The 26176-nt window shown below is 33.7% G+C and overlaps 1 protein-coding gene across 3 annotated transcripts in view; it reads left to right on the top strand.

Annotated features, from left to right (window-relative positions):
- COP1 (COP1 E3 ubiquitin ligase) overlaps positions 1-26176 on the top strand; it is a 243896-nt gene that overhangs the window by 52776 nt on the left and 164944 nt on the right. For 2 of the 3 annotated variants that reach the window (XM_069478385.1, XM_069478383.1), the window contains 3 exons: positions 7994-8062; positions 20931-20990; positions 22415-22491. In XM_069478385.1, coding sequence (XP_069334486.1) covers positions 7994-8062; positions 20931-20990; positions 22415-22491 — 206 coding nt within the window. The remainder of the gene's footprint in view (positions 1-7993; positions 8063-20930; positions 20991-22414; positions 22492-26176) is intronic. The other variant, XM_069478384.1, reaches the window with a different exon arrangement.

Below are 26176 nucleotides of genomic sequence, written 5' to 3'. Positions count from 1 at the left end.
CAAAGTCTTTACTTTGCCTTTGTGTTTGAAAAGTACTTCCGTATGAGTGTAGAATTCTAGGTTGACTTTCTACCAGATGTTGCTCTACTGTCTTCTGGCTTGCATTGCTTCAGATAAGTCTGCTGCCATTCTTATCTCTTGTTTTAATAAAATATGTCTCTCCTAGTTTAGGATATTCTTTTTATGGCTTTAAAGCATTTGATTATGATGTGCCTTGCTGTAGGGTGTTTTTTTTCCCCCCTCATATTTTTTGTTATTGGAGTTCTTTGAATATTTTGGATCTGTGGGCTTATATTAGTAGTTTCCAAGAGGTTTAGAAAAATTTCAACCATTATTTCTTCAAATATTTTCTGTCCCCTCTTCTACTTTGGGAATTCCAGTTGCATGTTTCTTAGGCTAAAGTTGTTCAACAGGTCACTGATGAACAGTTCTGCTCATTTTTGTTTGATCTTTTTCACCTATGGTTCGTTTAGGATAGTTTCTATTGCTATTTTCAAGTTCACTAATCTTTTCTATTTTCCATGTTACTATTTAACTCGTTTATACTTTTCTCTAACTTCTAGAACATACCACTTTTAATGTCTTTGTCTACTGATTCTGTTATCTGTGTCATTTCTATATTTGTTTATGGAGATTAACTTTCCCCTTATGGGGTATATTTTCTTCTTTGCATGCTTATTAATTTTTTATTAGATTCCAGAAATTGTAAATTTTACCTTGTTCAGTGCTGAGTATTTTTATATTCCTTTATATTATTAATGCATTCCTGAACTTTGTTCTGACATATAATTAAGTTACATGGAAATACTTTGAATCTTTGAAACTTATTTTTCAGCTTTGTTAAGTAGGACCAAAGCAACTTTTTGCCTGTGCTAATTTTGCCTCCCTACTGAGGTAACCTTTTTGATTATTCGACCTGATACCTATGTATTTCTAGGTTTTTCCGCTCTGGCTACTGGAAACATGTATTATTTCTGGCCCTTTGTCTGAAAGCCACTGTTTCATATAGTTGAGCTGGTATTTTGCTGTTTAAGGTAGGAATGTAAATATAGTCTGTCTTTATTTTAGTCAGGGGACAAAGCTCAGTTTGTATGCTTTTAGTCCTTTGAATTTGGTTGTGATTTTCATTGTAGCTCAGCATATAGTCTGTTTTGTTAAATGTTCCACTTGCATTTAAAACAAATGTTATTTGTTATAGTGCTTTATAAATATTGATTATTTGGAGTTGGTTAATGTTACTAAAACATTTTTTTCTCCTTGCTCTATCAATTGCTGATGGGGGGGTGTGAAAATTATAATTTTGACTATAATCTATTTTCCTTTTTTTCACCTGTACTTTTTGCTTCATGTGTTTTGAAACCCTATTTTTAGGTGCATACATGTTTGGAATATTGTGTCTTCTGGATGAATTATCACTTTTATTATTATTATGAAACATGTATGTTTATTGTGGGAAATGTTCCTTGTTCTGAAGTATAATTTGTGTGATATTGATATAGCTACAGCACTTATAATTATTGTTTCCATGGTAAATCCTTCTTCATGCTTTTATTTTCATTCTGTTATTTTCTTTACATTATAAAGTGGGTGTGTTTTAACTGTGTAGGTGGTTTTTTTGTTATTTCCTAAAAACACTATCTAATAAGCTCAGTTAATTGAAGTGCTCATGTCCATTTAAATTTAATTTAATATAATTATTGATATGACTGGGTTTGAGTCTACACCAGGGTATTTGTGTTCCATTTCTCCTATCCTTTATTCCCTGTTTCTCCTTTCTTGCCTTCTTTAGAAATCATTGAGTTTTCAGGATTACATTTTAGTATTACATTTTATTACTTTTCTATTTTTCACGTACTTTTTTGTATTTTTAGTGGTTTTTCTTTAAAGTTTACAAAATGCCTTTTTTTCCACAGCCAACTTTGAGTTTATAGTATGCCACTTCAAGGACAATATATTTACAGTCAACTTTGAATATATAGTATATCACTTTAAGGAAAATGTAAAACTTTATAACAACTCAATTTATCAAGCTTTTTTTTTTTTTTCAAACTATGTTATAAATGCCACCAGTGTATTTTTGCTTTAAACAGTTATTAGTCTTTTGAAGATATGATGTAAAAAACCCAAGAAAAGCCCTTTCTTTTATTATCTCAAATATTTACCCTTTCACATGCTGTTCATTTTTTCTTGCAGAGCTAGGCATCCATATAGCTCATTTCCCTTTCATTTGTGCAACTTTATTATTTCTTGTAAAGCTGATTGTTTTGCACTACATAGAATTTTGTTTTGTTTTTTCATTTAACAATTTAAAGATATTTTTATTGTCCTTTTGCTTACTTTGATTCTGATGAAATCAGCAGTCATTTTTACTGTTTTTCTAAACATACTGTATCTTTTTTTTCTAGCTGCTTTTAAGATTTTTCTTTTTTTTTTTTTTCTTGAGAGAGGATTACCCTCTGTTGCCCTAGCTAGAGTGCAGTGGCATCGTCCTAGTTCACTGCAAACTCAAATTCGTAGGCTCAAGCAATCCTCCTGCCTCAGCCTCTCAAGTAGCTGGGACAACAGGCATGTGCCACCACGCCTAGCTAATTTTTAGTAGAGATGGGGTCTCACTCTTCCTCAGGCTAGTCTAGATCTCCTGACCTCAAGCAGTCCTCCCATTTTGACCTCCCAAAGTGCTAGGATTACAGGTCTGAGCCACTATGCACAGCCAAGATTTTCCATTTAACATTAAGTTTTAGCAGTTTGAATATGCTATCCTAGGTTTCATTTTCTTTATATTTATCTTGCTTGAGTTTCATGGCACAAGAGGATCTATTTTTTTTTAACATTATGAACCATTATTTATTCATATTCAGCCCTATACTCTCTTTCCTTTCCCTCCAGGTTTCTAGTTATATGTTATAATGTTTCAGTTTATCTTATAGATAATATGTTGCTGGTTCTTATTTTTCATTTTTTTTCTGTGTATCAGTTTAAATAATTTATATTGAGCTGTCTTTGAGTTCATTATTTCATTCCTTTGCTATGTCCATTTTGCGCATAACCTCATTCAGTGTTTTTTTAATTTAAAAAAATTTTAGTCACATTTTTCAATTTTAGGATTTGCATTTGTTCTTTCAATTTCTTTTCTGTAATTCTCCATCTTTTTATTAATTTAGTTTACTTTCCCTTTCAATTCCTTAACAATTTACATTAGTATTTTGAAGTTCTTTGTTTCTCATTCCAGCATCTGGATCACCTATGTATTTCTTTCTGTTGCCTGTTTTTTCTTTTGATTTTTCTACTTCTTTGCATGTCTTGTAACTTTTGAAATTGTATCCTAGATAGTCTCTATTCAAGAATATAGAGGGTCTTGCCTTTCCGTTTTTAAGGGAGCATGAATGAGAGCTTGATCTCTTTGGTTTGAATAAGGAATTTAGCTTAGTTGGGGCTCAGTTCCTGCTTGAATTAGTTTCAGTTCATTGGCTCTAAATAGTAGTATATTTCTTTGGTTTTTGTTGTTGCTGTGAGAGCAGCCTTCTGCATTTTAATCTGAAGAGGATCAATGGCTAATTTTTTTTTTTAACTTAAGTGTTTTGTATTGTGAAAGTGTTGTCTTTGTGATACCAGTTCTTCCAAATTTTACTCACTCATTTTATGAAATATTGTCACTTCTTATAAATATTCATTTTATGTTTTGAAGTGCATGTATTCTGAAATTGTTTCATGGATTCATGTATGTTCTTTATAATCTTTTACTTGGGTGTTCATATCTTCAGTCTATTAAAAATTTTCTATTATTTCAAAATAAAGGCTTATCTAATACAGAGAGTATATTAATTTACCAACATGATAATGGATTTTTCAATTTTCCTTCCATACTGTCATCTTTTAGTTTTATATCCTCTCATTCTGTTTAATATGAAGAATTGGAAACTATTTAGCCTATAAAAGGATTTGTTATGTATTCTTTATTTAGAGTCATACACTTTCCCAAACAGCATTATTTTATATTGCCTTTTTTGTTGTTGTTCCAGAGACTTTTTTTACACCTTAGGGACATGCATCAAGGTAAACTTCTGGGTGGGTAAAAGATAAGACACCCCCCCTTCTCCCTTTAAAGAGTGAGAAGAGAAATTTTGAAACAAGCAGTTGGAATTTAGAACTAGAGTGATACCTGGTGAACAGATCAGTTTTAGAAAAGAGAAATATAGAAGGTTGAGAATTTGGGGACTAATTTTTTGAAACCCTCTGTGTCCACATATACTTTGGAAGATTTTCATGCGTTCTCAGGTGTATATGTACCCCAATTTGAAGTCTATTATCCATTATACAAGCTGAAGTGACGTCCTTTAGAAATTTTGTATTGACAGTAGATTTAAAGCAAAGAATGTGTTGATATTGTTACTGAAAGTTCCACACTTGTCCCCAAGGCCACATCAGAAGAACGAGGACAAGTGGTTTGAGGAGAAGGAAAGAGTTTACTAATTTGCCAGCAAATGAGGAGGTTGGCAGACTCCTGTCTCAAAGTACCAACCTCCTGCTTCTGAGCAGAAGTACCAAGGTTTTAAAGGCTCTGATTCATCCCATCTTTGGCTAAGACAATCTTGTGACCTGAACAATTCCCTTGAGCCATCTCCTGTGGGACAGGGAACAAAGGACACTCCCCTACTCCCCCCTGACCACTGGCCTGAGGCAGGGATATAGGTTTTAGTTCTCAAAAAGGGTGAGGGGGTTTTGAAGAGACAGAAAACATTTTTACCCTTTTTCAGGCCATTTTTTTCTGTTACAATACAGAGAAGAATTATCACCTAAATAGTAGTATTGTCTTATGTGAGATATAGCAAAATGATTTTTATTTGTGAAATGTTACCTGCTTATTTTATAGATAGGGAATCTGAAGCCAAGTAGAGGAAACACTCATAAAGTTATGTAGTGTTTTTAGGTTAGAATCCTAGAACTCTGACTTCCTGTTGCCACACCTTCTTTTTTCCTCTTCCTCTTTCTCTCCCTCTTGCTTTTTCTTCTCCCCTCTTTTTTTTTTTTAAATCCAAGTATTAAATACTCCTGATTACAATGTCAAACATTATTAACAAAGTTTATAGCAAAATTCAGCAGTCCCTAATTTCATTACTTCCTATCCCTTATTTCAACTCCCTAGAAGCAATTTTTTCAATTTTGAATTGTTTTTATTTACTGCTATATTTCTAAATAAATTTTCTATACCATTCTGTTTGGAACATCTTATGCAAAGAAACCTTTCTTCCTTCCAAGTGCCATATATTCTTTTGCTGAGAAACTAATGTAGAGTTAACTGTGCTTAAGAAGATGAACTCATAACTAAACTCATAAGGATCAAGTTATTCATTTGCTGTGAAATATTTAAAGATTAGTTAGGTTAGTCTTTTACATAGGTCTGCCTAGTGCATTTTCTCCCAGTTGGAAAGCTATCTAGCATGCCATATATCAGAAAGGTACTAAAGCATGGAATGGGAACAAGAAGAGTTAAATATATGATTCATATGTTTAATTGTATTAGACTGTGGTCAGATGTTTGCTTCAATTTCCGTAATAGGGATAATTTTTTTTTTTTACTTCTAGAATAAAACAGAATTTAATTGCAGAGAAGGATAGGAAAATAAAGAAAATCAGTGTTTTATAAAAACTCGAAGCATTTTTCATGTCAGGTAGCAAATATGCTCTCTTGAGACAATTGGCTATGAACCAGATGGGACTAACATGACAAAATCTTGGTATAGTGTAGAATACTGAGAGTGGAGACTGATACTAAATATCTATGTGTTTTTCTTTTTTCTAAGTATATTTCTTTTCACTTTTTCTCACACCAGTTTTTGTATCTGAAAATGGGAGAATTCGGCTAAATGATCATTGTATCTTTTTTAGAAGTTTTGACATTTGTAAAAAGTGTTTAGGGAATTAACTTCTTGGACTTCTATTTTCAGTAATGAGTTTAATGACTTTAGAGGATTACTTTTATGTTCAGTTTCTGAGACTGTTCTAATAGAACATTATATGGCTAGACATTTGAGTATAATTGGTTGTAGTCTTCCCATTTTTAAGCATTCTCTTTTTACTTCTCCACTATCTCTTCTATATAATTTTCTTTCATATTTACATATGAAATTATAGTTTCATAAATTTGCCATTTATCTCTTTTCTTGAAGTTACTCCTTTGAAGAAGATTAAATTGCAGAAGAAGGTGCCATGTGCTGAATTTCTAGTGTATGTAGTTGGTCCCATTTTCCTTTTGACCTTGATGCTTTGGGGAGCTTCCCCCCTCCTCCTTTCTACAAATCAATTGTATTATTGTCCTTTTTGCATGTTCTAGTTGTTAGATTGAAATGAAGTATTTAAGCTTACAATTTTGAGTCTCTGTACACTTCCTTTGCAACTGAAGTATGTTTCTTTCTTTTTTTTTTTTTTTTTTTTACAGTTTTGGCAGTTTTTGTATAAAGATGTTACTTTTTGTATGAAGATGTGGTCTTTGCTCTCTAGACAAATGATCCGTGGATAGTTGTAGATAATCAGTGTAGAGAAGTCCCAAGAAAGATGCCGAGGATCTGGGATGCTTTGTTGTCACTGTTGGGTCACAGAGTCCTTTTGAGTTTGTTTTGTGTGACAGTTTAACTCACTTGTCAAGAATGGGTCTAAGGTCCAATTAAAGCTAGTTTATTAATATAAGAAAAAATTTCAATCTTCATGATACCATGTTTTACAAATTTATTCTATTGTAAAACATTAATTGTGTTTTTAAACTGGAATATCCTATTGTGATTGTCAATTCATATTTGGTTATCTCTTCTTATTTGCCTTGATTTGAAAATTTGATTCATTTATTTTTGCCTTTTATTTTTTAAAATCCAAAGATGTCTACTCAGAGGGATAGACTTGGGGAGTAAAAGATAGCTATGCTTTTTTTGTAGTATGTGTTATATCTTGGTGATCTTTAAAATTTTAACTATCTTATTCTTATCATCAGAGCACTTGTTTAACATAGGTTCCTGGAAAATTTTTTAGAGCAGTAGAATTGGAATTTCTAAAATCTGACCCAGTGTCTGTTTTAACAAATGCTTTAGATAATTCTTTTGCGTATCCAGGTAAATGAAAGTTTTATTAATGTTTTTTATTTGTATATTTTTGTTTGCTTTGGCGTTGCTCTCCGGGGCTTTTTTTCCTCACTCTCAAATATATAAGACAAAATTAGAATTATTTTGTTTATGAACTACCTCTTATTGCTATTTCATTTTTAGCTTTTATTCTTTTTACATATATTTATCAGATTCAACTGGAATTCTTGGTTCTTGTGGATTTTAGCAGTGAAAGATATATACTTGTATTTTTACGTTTTGATACTCAGAAAATGTCAAGGCTCATAATTATCATTCATCTTTTCTTTGTTTCAGCTACCAATTTGGGTTATACCCTCTCACCACCTTGATTATATTAAAACTCTTTGTTTTTAAGTATTTGATTTTGACTGAAATCTTTTACAGGAATATATTAATTCTCACATCTGTGTGAGTAGGTAATAACCAGAAATACTAAATTTGACTTCTGAAAGGTATCTATACCTGTCTGTAAGTTACACTTACTCTGCAAATGAAGTTCTTATGAGGAAGGTGATTTTGGTGTCTGGAACCTGTATTCCACTCTGATTTTTGTCTTGATGTTTTATTAGTTTAGTTGGAGGAAAGCAGGCTAAGAGTTAGATAACAGAATTGCCATTCCTCATAAATAGCTTTTTCAGCATGGTAGATGAGGAATGTAATTTAGAACACCTGTTTCTTAAAATTAATTTTAGTTTTGTGGACAATTGTTTGATTTTAAAAATGCCAACTAGCATTGGGAAATCTGACTAAATAGAATTAATAGATTAACTTAAATGGATGTGTCAAGTTGTTTCCTACTGGTTATATAATATGGTGTTAAAGAAAACTTTTGAACTCAACGTTACATTTTTTAAAAGAACAATTATAATTTTTTATTGTAGGAATCACATGCAGCCCAACTACAGATTCTTATGGAATTCCTCAAGGTTGCAAGAAGAAATAAGAGAGAGGTATATCATTTTGTGTGTTTTATGTAATGTTTCATTTGCTGTTGTTGATTGTTCCTGTTTTGTGAAAGCATTTCAGCCTAAAAAATTTATTTAAATATTTTAAAAAGCGTTTGCATATTTAGGTTTTCTTAAGTTTTGTTGTTTTAACTTTTACCTTTACAACTTGATGTTTAAAAAATCCTTTTGTGGGGACACGCTGAAAAGTTTTCAGTAAGATTGACTGCAATGAGTTACCTCAAAGCTATAAAGAATAGAAAATGGAATTATCAAATGAGAGCCATGAAAGGAAAACTTAGAAAAATTTAGATAATAAAGCCTTAACTAGGGTTATGGTTTTTCTTATGATAAAAATGCATGAGGGTAAAAACACAGGTACTTATGTAGAACTTACAAAGTCTAAGTCATGGAGGATAGCTAAAAGGTAATTTTGTATTAATGATCTTATAGCCAGAATGTTCTAATTTAACATTTATAAAATTCCTCAGTCATTTCACACACATACAAAATATGAGAAAATTAAATAGTCAAAATCCTGTGCTCTGGATAGCATGCTAAAATAACTCTGAATGCTGTGTTTTTGTTTTTGTTTTTTTAATTTCTAGTGGTTCTCAAATCTGTTATTTTTACTTTAAGGATTGTGTAAGTAGGGTCCTTCTTACTCATTCTAAAAAAGTATAAGCTATGCTGTGTTCTGGACTGTCTTTATTCTCTTTGAAAATAAAAAGATGAGAGATGCTTTTATTTTAATGAAGCACTTTAAGTGTGTATTACCAGAACTTTCCATCGTTTTAGTATGATATTGTCTTAGTATGATTTGCTCCTTCTTTTGAGTATTCATTATGTCCTCTTTTTAACTTTTTCTGACTTTGTTCAGATTACATTTTAGTGGATTATGCTAGTGTTGATAGCTGAATATTCTTTACATGCTTTGTGACTATATTTTTCTTATCCTTAACTTTTTTGTTAACAATTGTGATTTTAATATGTCTATTAACAGAAACATTATCTTCATTATAAATTTAAGATTTGTGTCCCTTAGGGTTTTTTTTTTTTTTTTTTTTTTCTTTGGTTGGGGATGAGGTGGTTTCCAGTCATTCATTTGTTTAAATGTCTGGTAGTGCAGTATAAACTGCAGTAGATGTGAGGATCTTGTTAAAATGCAAATTCTGATTAAGGGGGCCTGTGTTGAAACCTGACAATCTGCATTTCTAGCAAGCTCATTTGATGTTGAAACTTGTGGTCTTTGGACCACACTTTAATTAGCAAAGCTGAAAACTTTTTAATATATGGAAATAAAATGATTAATGCAACATGTACACTGTCAACATTTTTTGCTGTAGAAAATTCTCTGGAAAAGTAATAATTTTTTATATTTCATATACAACCTCATTTTAAATAGAATGTAAAATTGTAGTAGTTTTATGTGTTTGTTTTAGACTTTAAACGCATTGAGAATGAGATTCTGTACATAAGAAAGTACCTGATAATGAATGAGTAAATGAATCCACGAAGTGAACAGTCCAAGCATAAGGATATGTGGGGTTAAATGAAATGGCTGGTTTTTATCTGTGTCCTGAAATATTTAAGGTTTTCATTAGTGCCTGAGGTTTTTCAGTATTAATCACTGCTTCTCTAGGAGTCTACTGATACCTGCAACAAATTGTTAGTCTTGACCTTGTCTCAAAGATAAGAGTACAGTTTATAAGTGTAAAAAACTGTGAAGGTTCTGAGAGCTTTACACTTACTAGCAAGCTAAGAAGTTAACCTGCCATAGTTTCATTGATGCTGGCAGAAGACCTGAAACTACTGGAGATAAAAGACTTTATTACTCTGGGCACAACTGGCAGTAACAATTTCACTTTGCGTCAGTTCCCCCGACCCCTAAGTCCCTCAGGGGCGATGTGAAGATGGGCCCAGGTGAATGCTGCACATACAGTGGATTTGTGTTACAGCAAAGGAACCCTGATCTTAGGAAACCCCAGTCTTTTAAAGGGGGCTGCTAGCAAATCTTTCCAATCTTTGTTCTACAGGAAGACAGTATTTTAGTTATGTTGGTCAGAAAACAAATCTACCCTCTGCCCTGGAGGAAGTCAGTATTTCTGTCTTGCCTGGCTGTTTGCTGTACACACATTCTGGGAAAGATAATTTTTTTTTTTTTTTTTTTTTGAGACAGAGTCTCACTCTGTTGCCCAGGCTAGAGTGAGTGCCGTGGCGTTAGCCTAGCTCACAGCAACCTCAAACTCCTGAGCTCAGGCGATCCTCCTGTCTCAGCCTCCCGAGTAGCTGGGACTACAGGCATGTGCCACCATGCCCGGCTAATTTTTTCTATATATATTTTTAGCTGTCCATATAATTTCTTTCTATTTTTAGTAGAGATGGAGTCTCGCTCTTGCTCAGGCTGGTCTCGAACTTCTGAGCTCAAACGATCCGCCCACCTCGGCCTCCCAGAGTGCTAGGATTACAGGCGTGAGCCACCGTGCCCGGCCTGGGAAAGATAATTTAGAACCAAAGCCATCACAAAATGTGCAGAAACTGGAGAGATCATTGGAGAATTCTTTCCCAACAGTACTCTTTTTTGTGATCCCAATTTGTCCTCTCTCTGATATGGTGGCTAGTTGCTCCCAATAACAGCGTCTATGATATTGCCTTTGATCTTACAGCTCCAGTATAGTGTTACGTTGTTTTTGTTATTAAACTTCTGGATGAATTGTGCTAAAGGACTTTCAGCTTGACTTTGGTTTGAATCTAATATAATCTTTGTGATTGATTTTTTTTCACCCCTTTGGACCATATTTTCTCATAGTAGGTAGTTTAACCAAGAAACATAACTAGGTCCAAGTACTTCTGGACATTGCTTCCCATAATGTACAGTGATTATACTGTCATTAATACATTTTAGTTTTCTTTTTAATCTAACCATGATTGAGTATTTCAGTTTTAATTATACAAGCAACTCTGAGAAACTAAGGTAATATATTTAAAAAATGTACCTATTCCTTTGATTACATTTCATAAATTTTATCATGATTGGAATTGGGTACTATAGTAATTTGTAATCATAATAAGCCTTAGTGTAGAAAATGTAGTTGATTAATTCTCATGTTTTAGTGCAGACAGAATGAAGTGAGTGGTTACATTTTCTTCTTGCATATATTATAAAATCTATTTGCATGTTTAATCCTCAAAATGAATATAGTTGCTAAAAGTCTTACCTTCTGTAGTATAGCTTATATACTTGAACTTACTCAAGTGAAATATAGATTTACCAGGAGGCAAATTGCTACTTTTCAATTTGTTTTCCTAAGATTAACATTCATTGAAAATTAACTTTGTGATTTCATTTGTAACTTTTAATTGGAGTTATTATATTGAGTGTTGGTGTAGACATTTACATATACCAATCAAAGAAGTTAAATATGCTTTTCAGATTTAACATAATCATTACTCCCAGGTCATATCTGGCTAATAATTTAGGGCCATTAGAATCCATTTAATTTTCAATTTTGACTTATTTTTTCCTACTGACTCTCATTAGAATATCAAGAGAATGGAAAGTGCAAGGTACCTAGTAGGCATTTACATTACTTATCTATTGCTGTGTAACAAGTTATCCTCAAACTTGATGGCTTAAAACATCAAACATTTAATATCTTGAGTCAGGAATCTTGGTGCAAAGTAGGTCTCTGGGTTTCTCACCAAGCTGCAGTTAAGGTGTTGGCCTGGGTAGCAGTTACCTCAAGGTTTGACTGGGTTAAGAACCCTTTCAGGTTTGCTCACTAGCTTTTGGAAAGAGACATCAATTTCTTGCCACATGGGCTTCTCCATAGGATAGCTAACTACATGGCAGCTGGCTACCCCTCAAAGGGAGAGAGTAAGAAAGCAAGACAAAAGTAAAATACTTTTTGTATCTTCATCTCGGAAGTTGTATTCTAACAGTTTTGTCATTTTTTCTTTGTTAGAAGCAAATCGTTAGTCTAGTGTACACTTGGAGAGAATTACCACAGGGTGTGAATGCTAAGAGGTGGGGATCTTTGGAGGCCATCTTAGACTCTGGCTGCCATAGCATTTAATAATTATATGTATTTAAATAAACATGTTAGTCTTCCTTTATGGTTAGTTTGAACAAAAGAGCTTTGGGTTCCATGTAAAAAGCCAGCCTCTTCTGTGCAAATTTGTACCAACAGTGAATAATTGCCTTATATTTCATTTTATTCAATTTTAAAATATACTTTTGGACATTTTTGTACCTGTTTAATTTACTGTACTAGAACAGTTTTGATGAGTCTTGATTCCTTTTGGGTTTTGTTTACAATTTTACTGAATTGAATTTTAAACTACTTCTATATGAAAAACACAGAAAAGTATATAAATCAAATTATAAGAATTAGAGTGACCATTCATGTAACCACCATCATGAGCTCATCAGAATATTTTTAGGACTCCTGAAACCTCCTGCTGACCCTTTTCTAATTACAGCTTTCTTTCTTGCCCATTAGGTAACTAATATCCTGATATTTATGGCAATCACTTCCTTGCCTTCTTTAATGTTTTGCTGCCTGAGTATCTATAGTTCTCTCTGTTTTTGAGCTTTATATAAATGTGCTTGTGCGGTATGTACTCTTTCATTCCTGTCTTCTTTGGCTCAATGTTAAGATTCATCTATATCGTTATATATGACTGTAGTTGATTGATTTTTGTTGTTGTGTAGGATTCCATGAAGTGGATAAACTCCATTTTCGTTGTTGAAAACCTAACTGAAAACTTAGGTTTCCAGTTTTGGGCTCTTCACAAACAATGATGCTATCTTACATACGTATCCAGGTGTATGTTAGCATACAGATCTGTATGGATGTATTTAGAAGTGGAATTGATGAATCATAGGGTATGTATATCTTCAATTTTAATAGATAATGTCAAAATGTTTTCCAAAGCAAGTGGTATCATTTATTCTTCCTACAGACATTGTATGAGCATTCCTCTTGCGTTGTGTTCTTGCCAATATTTGTTATCAATAGGCTTCTCTCAGTTTAGCTAATCTTGGAGTATGTATTGCAATCTCTTTGTGGTTTTAATCTACGTTTCCCTGATGACTAATGAGGCTTAGCACCTGGTACTATGTTTTTGGCCATTTGGATTTTTTTGTGTGTGTGTATAAAGTACTTGTTTAAAACTTTCTGCATTTTTTTTCTATTTGTTTGATTTTTCTTAGTGGTTTGATATGCATATATGCTAGATGTACATCTTTGTTAGGTCTATCTCTCACAGATATCTTTCCCTCTACTTGGGCTGCTTTTTTTCACTGCATTAACTGTGACATTTGATGAAGAGAAGTTTCTGACTTTAATAGAGTCAAATTTATCTTTTCTGTTGTAATTAGTGTCTTTTGTGTCAATTAAAGAAGTCTTTTTCCACCTGTGGTCATAAAGATACTTACTTTCCTGTACTGTCCTTTATTTGAAGGTTCATTCTTTTTAATCTTCTATATTTGGATCTATACTCTACTTGAAGGTTTATTTTTGTGTTTAATGTGAGGTATGGGATCTTTTTATATGGATATCCAGCTGTCCAAGCATCCTTTATTTAAAAAATCCATTCTTTCTCCATTGCTTTGAAGTTTCACGTTTGTCATACATCAAGTATCCATATATGTATGGATCTGTTTCTAGGCTCTCTTTTCTGCTACACTGGTCTGTTTGTCCTTTTGACAATACCATATTGTATTAAAAACTAGACCTTTTAGTAAGTTGCTATTCATCTGGAAAGTCTGGGCTATTCATGGCTCTTTGCATTTCTGTATAGATTTTAGAATCAGCTAGTATATTTCCATGGTAAACTTGCCATGATTTTTATTTGGATTACTTTTGGGATAAATTCGGGAGACTGTAGATTTACAGTATTGAGTCTTCTAATCCATAAATGTGGTGTATCTCTCTATATTTAGATCTTTAAAAAAAATCTTTAAAAATTTTTAATTTTTCAGGGTATCATTCTTACACATCTTTATTTTAGATTTAGTTATTTTTGATGCTATTGTAAATGACATCTGTGTCTTTAATATTAACTTCTCACTGTTGCTGGTATATAGAAATATTGTTGATTTTTACATACATTTTTTTTTTTTTAATATCCTGCAACCTAGTTGGCTGTCATTAATTCTAATTTATTTGTAGATTCTTTTATGTTTTCTATGTAAACATCATAATCTGCAAATAATAACAGTTTAGTTTCTTTTTTATAATCCTTATATATTTTATTTATTTTTCTTGTCTTACTCTGCTGGCTAGGACATCCGGTACAATGATGAATAGAAGTGGTGATAGCGGGGCATCCTAGTCTTGATGCTGATCTCAAAGTGAAAGCATTCGACGTGTCACCATTAGGTATGATGTTTTTTGTAGGGTTCTTTAGGTACTTTTTATCATTCAAGGAAGTACGTTTCTATTCCTAGTTTGCTAAGAGGATTTTTAAAATTATGAGTGGGGTTGAATATTCTCTAAAATTTTTGTGCATCTGAGACAATCATGATTTTTCTTTTTCATCCTATTAATGTGAATAATTATGTACATTGATTTAACCTTACAAAGTCAGTCAACTTTGCACCTAGAGTGACCAGCCATTTTGATTGACATTTTAGTTCTGTCACTAAACATTCTACATTCTAGGAAACCCCACCAGGACAGTTGGTCCCCCTACTTGCATTCCTTATGTAAACCAAACTTGGTCATTATGTTGTCTCTTCTATGTGGTTTGGCTTGCTAATATTGTGTTTAGGATTTTTGCATCTATGTTTGGTGAGTGAGATTTTTTTTTTTCCTTACCCTGATCTTGTCCAGTTTTGCTGTAAAGATTATGTCAACTTTTCACATGAGTTAGGAAATGTACCTTCTTTTTCTTCTCCTGGAAGAATTTGTACAGTCTAAGAAGGGTATGTTTTTGAATGTTTAAAGATCTTACTGGAGCAGCAGTCTGGACTTGTGATGTGTTTGCAGAAAGTTTTAAATTACTGATTCAGTTATTCTTGAACAGTTATATGCTTATTGAGGGTTTTGTTTTAGATATCACTTTGGATATGTTAAACTTTTTCTAGGAGTTGTCTATGTCATGTAAATTTTCAAATTTATTGGCATAACATTGGTCTTTATAGAGGCTTAAGTGTCCCCAAGGTTTTTAGTGTTGTCTTATCTTTCATTCCTGACACTTATTTTGCTGTTCCTTTTTCTCTTTTGTTCTTCATCAGTTCTTTTTAGGGAGGCATCAATTTTATGAGATTTATCCAAGAACCAACTTTTGGCTTTGTTTATCCTTTGTATTTTATGTTTGTTTCCTGATTTTATTAATTTGGGCTCCTTATTACTTCCATCCTTCTACTCTCTTTGGTTTTATTTTATTGTTCCTTTCTAATTTATAGACTTAGATATGCATATTACTGTGCAGACTGCTTTTTCTAATATAAGGCATTTAGGGCCATAGTTTCTTATTTTTTTAACCTGCAGCTAATGATTTGGGTATCATATACTTTGTTATTGTTTAGTTCAAAATTGTTTTTACTTTTCATTATGTTTTTTTCTTAGGCCTGTGGGAGGTCATTTAGAAATCAACTTATTACTTGAACATGGAGATTTTCTTGGGTTTCTTTGTTAATGGATTTCTGTTACAATTGCATTGTAATCAGAAAGTACTTTGTGTTTTATTCCTTTGAGTGTAGTGTAGTGTAGTTGCTGTGCTACCTGGTAGTTGGTTAAATTTTTAAATATTTGTGCTTGAAAAGAACGTGTTTTCTGGCTGGGCACAGTGGCTCACGCCTGTAATCCTAGCACTTTTTGGGAGGCCCAGGCAGGAGGATCGCTCGAGGTCAGGAGTTCAAGACCAGCCTGAGCAAGAGCGAGACCCCGTCTCTACTAAAAATAGAAAGAAATGATCTGGACAGCTAAAAATATATATAGAGAAAAAAATTAGCCGGGCATGGTGGCACATGCCTGTAGTCCCAGCTACTCGGGAGGCTGAGGCAGAAGGATTGCATAAGCCCAGGAGTTTGAGGTTGCTGTGAGCTAGGTTGATGCCATGGCACTCTAGCCCGGGCAACAGAGTGAGACACTGTCTCAAAAACAAACAAACAAAAAGGCCGGGCGCGGTGGCTCACGCCTGTAATCCTAGCACTCTGGGAGGCCGAGGCGGGTGGATCGCTCGAGGTCAGGAGTTCAAGACCAGCCTGAACAAGAGTGAGACCCCGTCTCTACTAAAAATAGAAAGAAATTATATGGACAACTAAAATATATATATACAAAAAATTAGCCGGGCATGGTGGCGCATGCCTGTAGTCCTAGCTACTCGGGAGGCTGAGGCAGTAGGATCGCTTAAGCCCAGGAGTTTGAGGTTGCTGTGAGCTAGACTGACGCCACGGCACTCACTCTAGCCCGGGCAACAGAGTGAGACTCTGTCTCAAAAACAAAAAAAAACAAACAAACAAAAAAAACCCCAAAAAATATTAAAAAAAAAAAAAAAAGAATGTGTTTTTTGCAATTGCATGGTTCAGTATAAAGTTGTTAAATGTGTGGTGAGAATTTTCTGCAACTTTACTGAGTCTGTGTCCTTGTGGTATCAATTACTGAATCATTATATATGATGTGAGTTTCTCATAGAGCCTCATATAGTTGGACTGTGTTTTTTTAATCCACTCTGCCAGTCGCAGTCTTTTAATTGTGTATTTAGCATTTAATGTAAATGTTATGGCTTAAGCCAGCCATTTTATTATTTGTTTTATGTTTCTTTTCTCTGTTTGTGTTGTTATTTTAATTGTCGTTTTTCTGTTTTATCTCTGAGTTCTTGAACTTTTTTAGAATTCCATTTTGATTTATCTATAATGTTTTGAGTACATCTCTTTGTATGGTCTTTCAGTGGTTGCTTTAGGTATTATATCATGTTTGTTAGTTGTTACAGTCTACTGGTATTGACATCTGTTTACATTTGCTTTTCAATAAGTCATTTTATTTTGCCCTCCTATTTATTTATTTGTTATTTATTTATCTGTCATCTTGTTCTGTGTTTTCTTCTCAACTTTTAAATAAATTGCTGTGGGAAGATTGAACAAAGTCTTATAGTCTGTCACTATAGGAACTAGGTATTAAGTTTGCATATGTCTGTGGGGTGGTGGTATGGGATATGTGTTTTGGCTTGCTGTAGTGTACACTTCATATGACTAAGTGCTTTTCTTTTAGTAATAACACTTTTAGAATTAGTATATATTAAGTGTTACTACTCCTTTTTTTAAACTTGCTTTTTTCCCTGGAAGTATAACAGTGTATTCTTTTGTTCACTTTGAAACAGTTCTATATAATTTATTCTAAATTATATTAACTGAAAAAATTAAATTAATGAGTTTAATGCTTAAACATATCTTCGTTAAATCATTAGTGAAGGTCAAGTAAGTGAGTACCAATGATACCTACCTGCACCAAAGCTATTGTCAATAATGGGAGACTATTTATTTTTTAATTCTTTTACATTTTTGTCTTCATAAGGGACTCTGAGACTTCTTTGCTTTTTAAATTTAAATGTTTTTATAAATTTTCTTTAGATTTTGGCACAGTGTTAAGAGTGTGCTTGCTACGGGTACCTTAGAATCATGCTCTCAAGTAGCATTGTCCATGTATTTATTATTATTATTATTTTTTTAGTATCCCCAAACTCTACAATAGGGTTAAGGCAGATTTGATCTAGGAGTTGATTTGTAATTGATTTTCATTCAGGTAATAGCAGTTCAGCTTTGTGCACTTTTCTTCATTTATCTCCAAAACATTCTTGGGCTCATATTAATGATTTTATTCTAGGTTCTGCCTCTCAAGGTTGTGATGTTTGCAGAGTGAATTTAGCCCAGTTCTTGTTTTCACTTCTTTTAAATGATTGTCCTTTGCCTTCTATTTGCTAGTACTAAAATGTCTTGCATTATACCCTAATAACTGAGAGCTTCAAACCCCTTCAGAATTTCATCTTGAAATAGAAATCCCTTAAATTCAATATGTGCTCTCTAAACAGTTTTCATTCCTTCTGACTTTTTTTTTTTAATATTTCTTGTCTGACACCTTATCAGACTTTCTCACACAGATAGGTTACATCATTGTTTCTGTACTCTGTAGATTTATCAGAGTGGCACTTGTACATTAGTTGTTTTTTTTTTTTTTTTTCTGAAACTGAGTCTCATTCTGTCGCCCTGACTAGAGTACAGTGGTGTCATCGGAGCTTACTGCAACCTCAAACTTCTGGGCTCAAGCGATACTTTTGCCTCAGCCTCCCAAGTAGCTGGGACTACAGGTGCTCCACAACTCCTGGCCCATTTTTCTGTTTTAAGTAGAGATGGGGTTTTGCTCTTACTCAGGCTGGTCTCGAACTCCTGAGCTCAAGCAATCCTCCCACCGCAGCCTCCCAGAGTGCTAGGATTAGAGGCATGAGCCACTATGTCCAGCCTAGTTGTTTCATTTTTAAATTGAACCATAAGAAATTGCTGTTTTTGTAGTTCACCTTATGTATGACTATAGGGGTATTATCCAACACAAGCATGCGATATTAGAAGGATAGGACATTATCTTCAGAAAAAAGGACAATTAGAATTAAATATTTGGGGATTTCAGGTGACATTGGAAATTTTTTTCTGGTCTTTCTAATTCAAAAGCAAAATAAAAATTATTAATTTGATCTCAGTTATGTATTAGGTATCATACAAGTGATATTGGGTATCTCTGGATGTTGATGTTATAGATGTTTACTTTCAGCCTTCATTTTAAAAGCTGACCATGGGAGTGCTTTTCAGAATTATAGGCCATCATAACCAGAGTTCAAAATGTCCATGAACCAAAAGGTTTCGGTGATGGTGAGGAATAACTAGGATGTTTATAGATGGCTAAAATGGGTAGAGAGTGACTTGGCTACTTGGTATGGGCTAGACCAGAGTGGTTTTTATGTTAGAATGGGAGACTAATTATTGGACATGGCATGGAATGGAGTACAAATGGTGAGTTCCACCTAGTCTTGTGAACCTGGAGCATTAGAGAATTTATCAGTGGTTAGCCTTTGTTTGAAAGAGTGCCAAAACGGGTTGTGTCTTTGAGGGAGAGCAAGTTTTCAGTTAAGGTAGTATTGTGTGACAAATTTTAAGGTGGTGGAAAGTTTATTAATGTGGCTGGTTGAGTTGAAAGCATTTGACAGTGCTAATCAGTCTTTTTACCCCTGATTTCTCCAATAGTATACTGTCTTTTCCTCTGGTTTTGGGCTGTCACTTTGCCCTTCCTGATAGTTAATACTGCTTCTTCCTTTGTCCATCTCTTTAACATCGGTGTTCCCTACTATCTAGTTTTTGTTTTTATCTCCTCTGACTATACTGATTGATGTTAGGCAATTTCGTTCATTGCCATAGCTTCAGATTTATTATTTCCTTTTCTCATAGCTTTTGTGCCTTTGCATATATTATTATTTACTCAGCTTATTTTGTACTCTGTTTTCTACCTGGCAACAATATTTCAACTGTTGGCTTAGTTGTTTACCATTTCCTCTAGACTGAAGTCTGGGAGGGCAAGGGCTATAAATTTTTTCAAATCCCGTTTTTCTCAGTGCCTAGCAAAATGCCTAGGATTGGTAAATACTTGAATTAATAAGTTATTAATTAGATTACCAACTGTGCCTGTATTGTCACAGAAGAGAGAGTGCTAATGCTAATAAAAAACAAATACTGTTCACTCTTACCAGTCATTAAAGAAATGAGTTAAACAATAAGGTACTGTTTTCAAGAGGTAGTATCGGATAGTGGTTAACAGCATGAATTCTGGAGCAAAAAGCCTGCCTTGATTTGAATTCCAATTCTGCCACTTACTTGCTGAATGATTTTGGACAAATCATTTACCTTTCTGTGCCTCATTTTCATAATATGTAATAATATCTATTTCACATCTGGCAATCAGTATTGTTGTGTAAGTATTCATTGTTACTATTTTATATTTTAAAAATCTGTGCTACATATATATGCTGGAGTAAGATAGCCAGTTATCCATACTGATAATAGAAATTTAAATTGGTATAGTGTTTCTGGAAAGCATTTATGTTATATAATGAAGATTTTTCTAACTACTTCTTCTGATGGAATAATTTTATTTTTAATAATCTCTTAATAAAATCTGAAGTAACCTTTTAATAAAATCTGAAAATGAAATGAAGTAAAATCTGAAAGACCTATATATTCCAGAATTATTTGTGATTCTTTGCAAACAGCTTAAATCTCCAGTGAGAGTGGAATAGTTAAAATATAGTTTTGAATATTATTCAGCAGGTAAAATGTTTGCATTTTAGTGACATGGGAAATGATTTTGATGTAATGGGCAAGTTATAAAAGATAAAACATTATCCTAAATATGTTTTAAAAACCTCTAAGAAAGAAATGTTAAGATGCTAACTTGTGTTTGCTTTTGGGTGATGGGATTTAATCTCTGTCAGACTAATTTTTATTTATTATGTGGGATTAATAACTGATATGCTATATTTTTTATTTGGTTTTTAACAATTAAATGAAGTAATGTGAAAGTTCTTCAGATAACTTGTATTTTTTTAAGTCACTTATTATCATTGTTCATCTTTAATGTTTTTATTGTAAGGTCAAACCCTGTTGTATTAAAGAAATACGACATTGTATTTTCTTAAAGATTAAGTCTTTACCTTTGCAACTTATATCTTATCGGTGATTTTTCATCCCCCTAATTTGTCATTAGTGCCTAGTTTTCTAGAAATTGTTTTCTAAATGTAAAGTTATTTTATGATCATGGTTGATACCATTGTGGTTTGGCTTAGGTTTTTTTTTTGTTTTTCCCCCCCTCTATTTAATCTACAGCAACTGGAACAGATCCAGAAGGAGCTAAGTGTTTTGGAAGAGGATATTAAAAGAGTGGAAGTAAGAAATCAAGAATTTCTCCCATATCTAGCAGTTTTTCCAATTTCATGAAATTGTCACCTTTCCTTTAAGTTGCTACATTAAGTTTATGGGATTGATCTTGGTTATGAAGAAAGTAACACGTTACTTTAATTTTAATTGAGAATGCACTTTTGTAGAAAAACACATTCTAAACACTTTCTTGATGATAAGATATAGTATAAATTTGTTTTCACAATGTTTTATTGCCATAATTCTTCCTGATTAGATTGAAATCACTGAATTTTCTTGGAATGCCATAATATTAACTTAAAACCCTGAATTGTTACCACTAAAATTATTCATTGCTGTGCCGTTTTTTAATTAAATAAATAATTTTTACATATCTACTATGTGCATTTCTAGGTGGTAAGGTTGATTAAAAGAGAAATATAAGGATACATTCTCAATATTCTAGGAATTTATAGTGTAATGTAGTTTACTTAAATCCGTGGGAGGATTCTTGGGAGGCTTATAAGCTATTATGATGTGAGGTTTTTGCCTTTGTCTGTGTTTAAGTTTAGTTTGTGTTTTTCATTATTCTCATATGTTACTTTCTTTTGCTGATACGTAGAATATGTTAAAGGATAATGGATTTAATAGCTAGTGGATGTCCAGCATCCCATGTGGCATTCATAACTTATTATATTTATGTCGCTTGCTTGACTATATGATTGAGCTGAGCTTTCGTTAGCCAGAAATAATTTTACCTGATTATGCATCTTTAGTGGCATTTCAAAATTTGCTGTTTCCTCATTAATCATAATGTAGCATTATAAGAAAAGGAGGCTAGCTTGTCAGTATGATTCAGAGACATAATTTATACAATAATGGTTGATTAGGAGGCCTTTTTTCCTGGGTTAGTGATCAAAAATTATAGTTTAAGTCATTAAACAAAGCTAATATTTGAATCAAGAAGAGTGTTACTCTTCTTAATATTTGTGAAGAATATTTTTAAAGTAGAGACTGACATATCTTGGTTTTTTTTGTACTTTAAAGAGTTGAACCTGATGATCTTGTTACCTTACTGTCATATTTACCTTAATATTTATCAGTAGGTTATCGCCTAGATTAATGATTTACTAGTTCAGTTAGTGTAATATACATCTATCTAATTTAAATATTTATGTTTGTCTTTTTCTGTATTTGGTGACTTCATTAATGATGAACAATATTTATTAAGGAATTTATAGTTCTTTAAGTTATGTGTACTGTAGAAGAGACTCATCTCTTTGCAGATGTCTTTGCTTTTGTACTCTGTGGAGAGGAAGCCTTCAGAAATTTGGATGTTGAGACAAAAAGGGACTGATGAAAACCCAGGATTGGAAAGGAATATGCCATCTCTCTTTGATTTATGTATCTTCTATTTGGAGTATCTACTATAACTCAAATAATTGTACTTGCAGGAAATGAGTGGCTTATACTCCCCTGTCAGTGAGGATAGCACAGTGCCTCAATTTGAAGCTCCTTCTCCATCACACAGGTACAAAGCTTCACACTTGCAATTGCTTAAAGTTCATGTTACAAAGTGTGCATATGGTACTAGTCCTTGGGAGCCTTTTCCATGCAATGTATAAAACCCCTGAGAAATTACTTTTGGTCTTGATCTATAAATGAGATTCCAATGGCCTATCTGTTTCCTTCATGCTTTGAATTTCTTGCCAGGAACATTTAGTGAGTAGAATATTATAATATTGTGAATTCACAGTTGGATTAAAATTTTGGTAAATTTCTTACAGTAATGATAGCTTTAAGTATCTTGTAAATTAACGTCAGATGACATACAAATCTAAATTTGAGAACATGAAATGGTAATATTGAGGGGAAAATGTGATAAAACCTTGGACTTTTCCCCTAACTCATTGAATTTTCTTGGGCAGATCACTTTCCCCAGATTTAAAATGAGGGCACTAGATAGATCTGTTAGATTTCCCTGGTATTTTCCTATAACTCCTTGTTATTAATCTAACCCTTCCTTTCTGAATGCTTTATTAGTGCAGGGATTATATTTGTCTTGCTCATGACTGTTTCCCTAGATTTTAGAATACTGCCTGGCCTCATTAGTAAGTATTTGTAAAATATAGTGAATGTCTGTGATCCCTTTTAAGCTCTAAATTCTATGTTATGAACTATGTGCTATCTAAATTTTGAATTTTTATGTTTGAAATGTTCAAAGTAAGAGCAATTTTACATGAAGTCACTTTTTTTTTTATTTACTAATCCATTTAAGGATACTGGGCCATTGGGTACTTTTCAGACTTATGGTTATAGGGTAACATATGTATTAGGAAGTCCAATGCCAATACAGTAGGTTACACTAACCTTCAGAACCTTTATCATTTTAGGACATCTGTTATGGGTCTAGTTGGGTATGATGTAGGGGGAAAGGGGTGCAGGAGATGTTCTAGTTAAGGAACATTCCTGGGAGGTTTGATATTTTTCCTGTTAAACATGGTGTGGAGAATCCTTGTGAATTCTAGTTGATTCTGGGGTCACTTTAGCTGTGTAATTCAGCTGGTTTTCCTTCTTATTTTACTTGGTTTAAAACATATGGGAATGATTGGTCTGTGAGATATTGTTATCTTTAAGCCTGGCATACATTTACTGATATACGTGGTATCTTTGTCAGTGGAATATTTATTGTATCAATACATACAGGGAAGCAAAAATTGTCACATCACAAAAAATTCACTAATAAACTGACAATTTATTCACATTGTCATATCACATTTTTTTTTAAATTTCAAAATATTAAGGGAGTACAAACATTTTTGTTACATAGATACCTTTTGTAATGTTTAAGTTGGGGCTTTTAGTGTGCTCGTCACCCAAATAGTGTTCATTATATCTGATAGGCAGGTTTTTACCCCACTCCTCCTCCTCCCCCTCTTTCTTGATTTCCAGTGACCTTTACATTTCTTTGTGTCCAAGTGTGCCCATCGATTAGCTCCCAATTATTAGAGAGTACATGTGGTGTTTGTTTTTCCATTCCTGAGATACTTCACTTAGGATAATGGTCTCCAGTTCCATCCAAGTGTTGCAAAAGACATTATATCATGCCTTTTTATGGCTGAGTAATCCCTCTGCTTAACAGTAGCATTTCCTTCTATCTATTGTGTCGAGGTCTTTGCTACTCAATCTTTCACTGATTGTTGGCTTTTATAAACTTGTGACAAGATAGTGGTTCTTAATTGCTCTATTTTTTTGAATGCTTCTTATGTACTAGCATTATTCTAGGTATTGAATCTAGGAATTAACAAAGTTCCTGCCTTTAAGGGGCTTAACTTCTGGGATGTCTGTATGGAGGTTGTGGGAAATACTATACAGCAAATATATAACATGGTAGTTGTATGTAACATGAATACAATCATGTGCTGCATAATGATGTTGCCATCAATGATGGACTACATATATGATGGTGATCCCGTAAGATTGTAATGGAGCATATAGACACCTGATACATGGCACTTGATATTGGCATTGCAGATCAAGTAGAAGAGACGATTGGTATTCAGTAATGGTGCTGGGACGTTTAGTTTCCCATTTGAAAAAAAAAATATAAATAAAAATATATACACTACCTAGGTTTGTGAAAGTACACTCCATGATGTTTACACAACGAAGAAATTGCCTAACAACACATTTCTCAGAATATATACTCATTGTTAAGCGACACACGACTGTAGTGCTTTAGGAAGAAAAATTTGGCACGATAGGGGTTTGCAAGAGGATCCTATTTTAGTTTGCATAGTACGGCTTCTCCAAGGAGGTGACATTTAAGTTGACACATGAATGAAGTGAAGAGTAATTATGGTAGAAATACACTGGATAGTGTTGAGCAGGATCTGATTTAGATTGTCATATGTTTATTTGGGTTCCAAGGTGGAGGAAAGAAAAGATAACTATGGTCTCTCCCAACCCCCTGGCATTGGAAGGAGGAAGCAAAGTTAGGAAGCATTGCTGCAGTCCAGAAGAGAGCAGTTGTTGGTTTGGATTAGGATTTTATCAGAAGAGGTAAAAATGGTTGTCTTGTAATAGTAACAGATTTTGTAGAACTGCGGTCCCCAACCCCAGGGTGGTGGTCTGGTACAGGCCTGTTAGGAACTGGACTGCACTTCACTGCCTGAGCCCCTCCTCCTCCAACCTTCCCCCACCCCCCTGGAAAAATTGTATTCCTTGAAATTTAGGAGACTGGCCACACAGCAGGAGGGGAGTGGTGGGTGAGCTAGTGAAACTTCATCTGTGTTCATAGCTCTCTTTACTGCTTGAGCTCCGCCCCCACCTCACCTTCCCTGCCCCCAGTCTGTGCAATAATTGTCTTCCATGAAACTGGTCCCTGATGCCAAAGAGGTTGGAGACCGCTGTTGTAGAAGACACAAGATTTCATGAAGTCTATGAAAATTTTGTTGGAGAATTGCTAAAATTGCTTGCAGAAAGCTATTGTCAAATGAGATTCTCACAGAGTTATACTATTTAATAGTTGAAGAAGGGAAAATAGGCATACACAACATTTCCTTCAAGAGTGTTTTGATATTTTCTTTGAACAAGTGATTTGAATGTCACTCAAGGATTGAGAGAGGCACTTGGGGAAAATCATATAGCTCTTAAATACTCTTTTGTGAAAAATCATTAGGATTAAGATGTGAAATCAGACATACTGGAATGAATGTTATGTTATACTATCTGAATTTGATTTTTCTTTATTTTTAAGAAATAGCATGTAGTTGCAAATGTATTTACCTTTTCCCCCCATAATTATTAGCTTCATAATTTAAACAGCAGTTTTTTTTTATTCCTCACTATAAAGTTTTGATCTAAAGTTTTGATCTCTCTTTTAAGCAGGTTTACTTTAAAAAGCTCTTTTCGGCCGGGCGAGGTGGCTCACGCCTGTAATCCTAGCACTCTGGGAGGCCGAGGTGGGCGGATCGCTCGAGGTCAGGAGTTCGAGACCAGCCTGAGCAAGAGCGAGACCCCACCTCTACTAAAAATAGAAAGAAATTATATGGACAGCTAAAAATATATATAGAAAAAATTAGCCGGGCATGGTGGCGCATGCCTGTAGTCCCAGCTACTCGAGAGGCTGAGACAGGAGGATCGCTTGAGCTCAGGAGTTTGAGGTTGCTGTGAGCTAGGCTGACGCCACGGCACTCACTCTAGCCTGGGCAACA

This window comes from Eulemur rufifrons, chromosome 8 (assembly GCF_041146395.1).
Source record: "Eulemur rufifrons isolate Redbay chromosome 8, OSU_ERuf_1, whole genome shotgun sequence".
Lineage (NCBI taxonomy): Eukaryota > Metazoa > Chordata > Mammalia > Primates > Lemuridae > Eulemur > Eulemur rufifrons.
The sequence above is the reverse complement of the archived record's forward strand: the minus strand, read 5'-3'. Positions and strand labels throughout refer to the sequence as shown.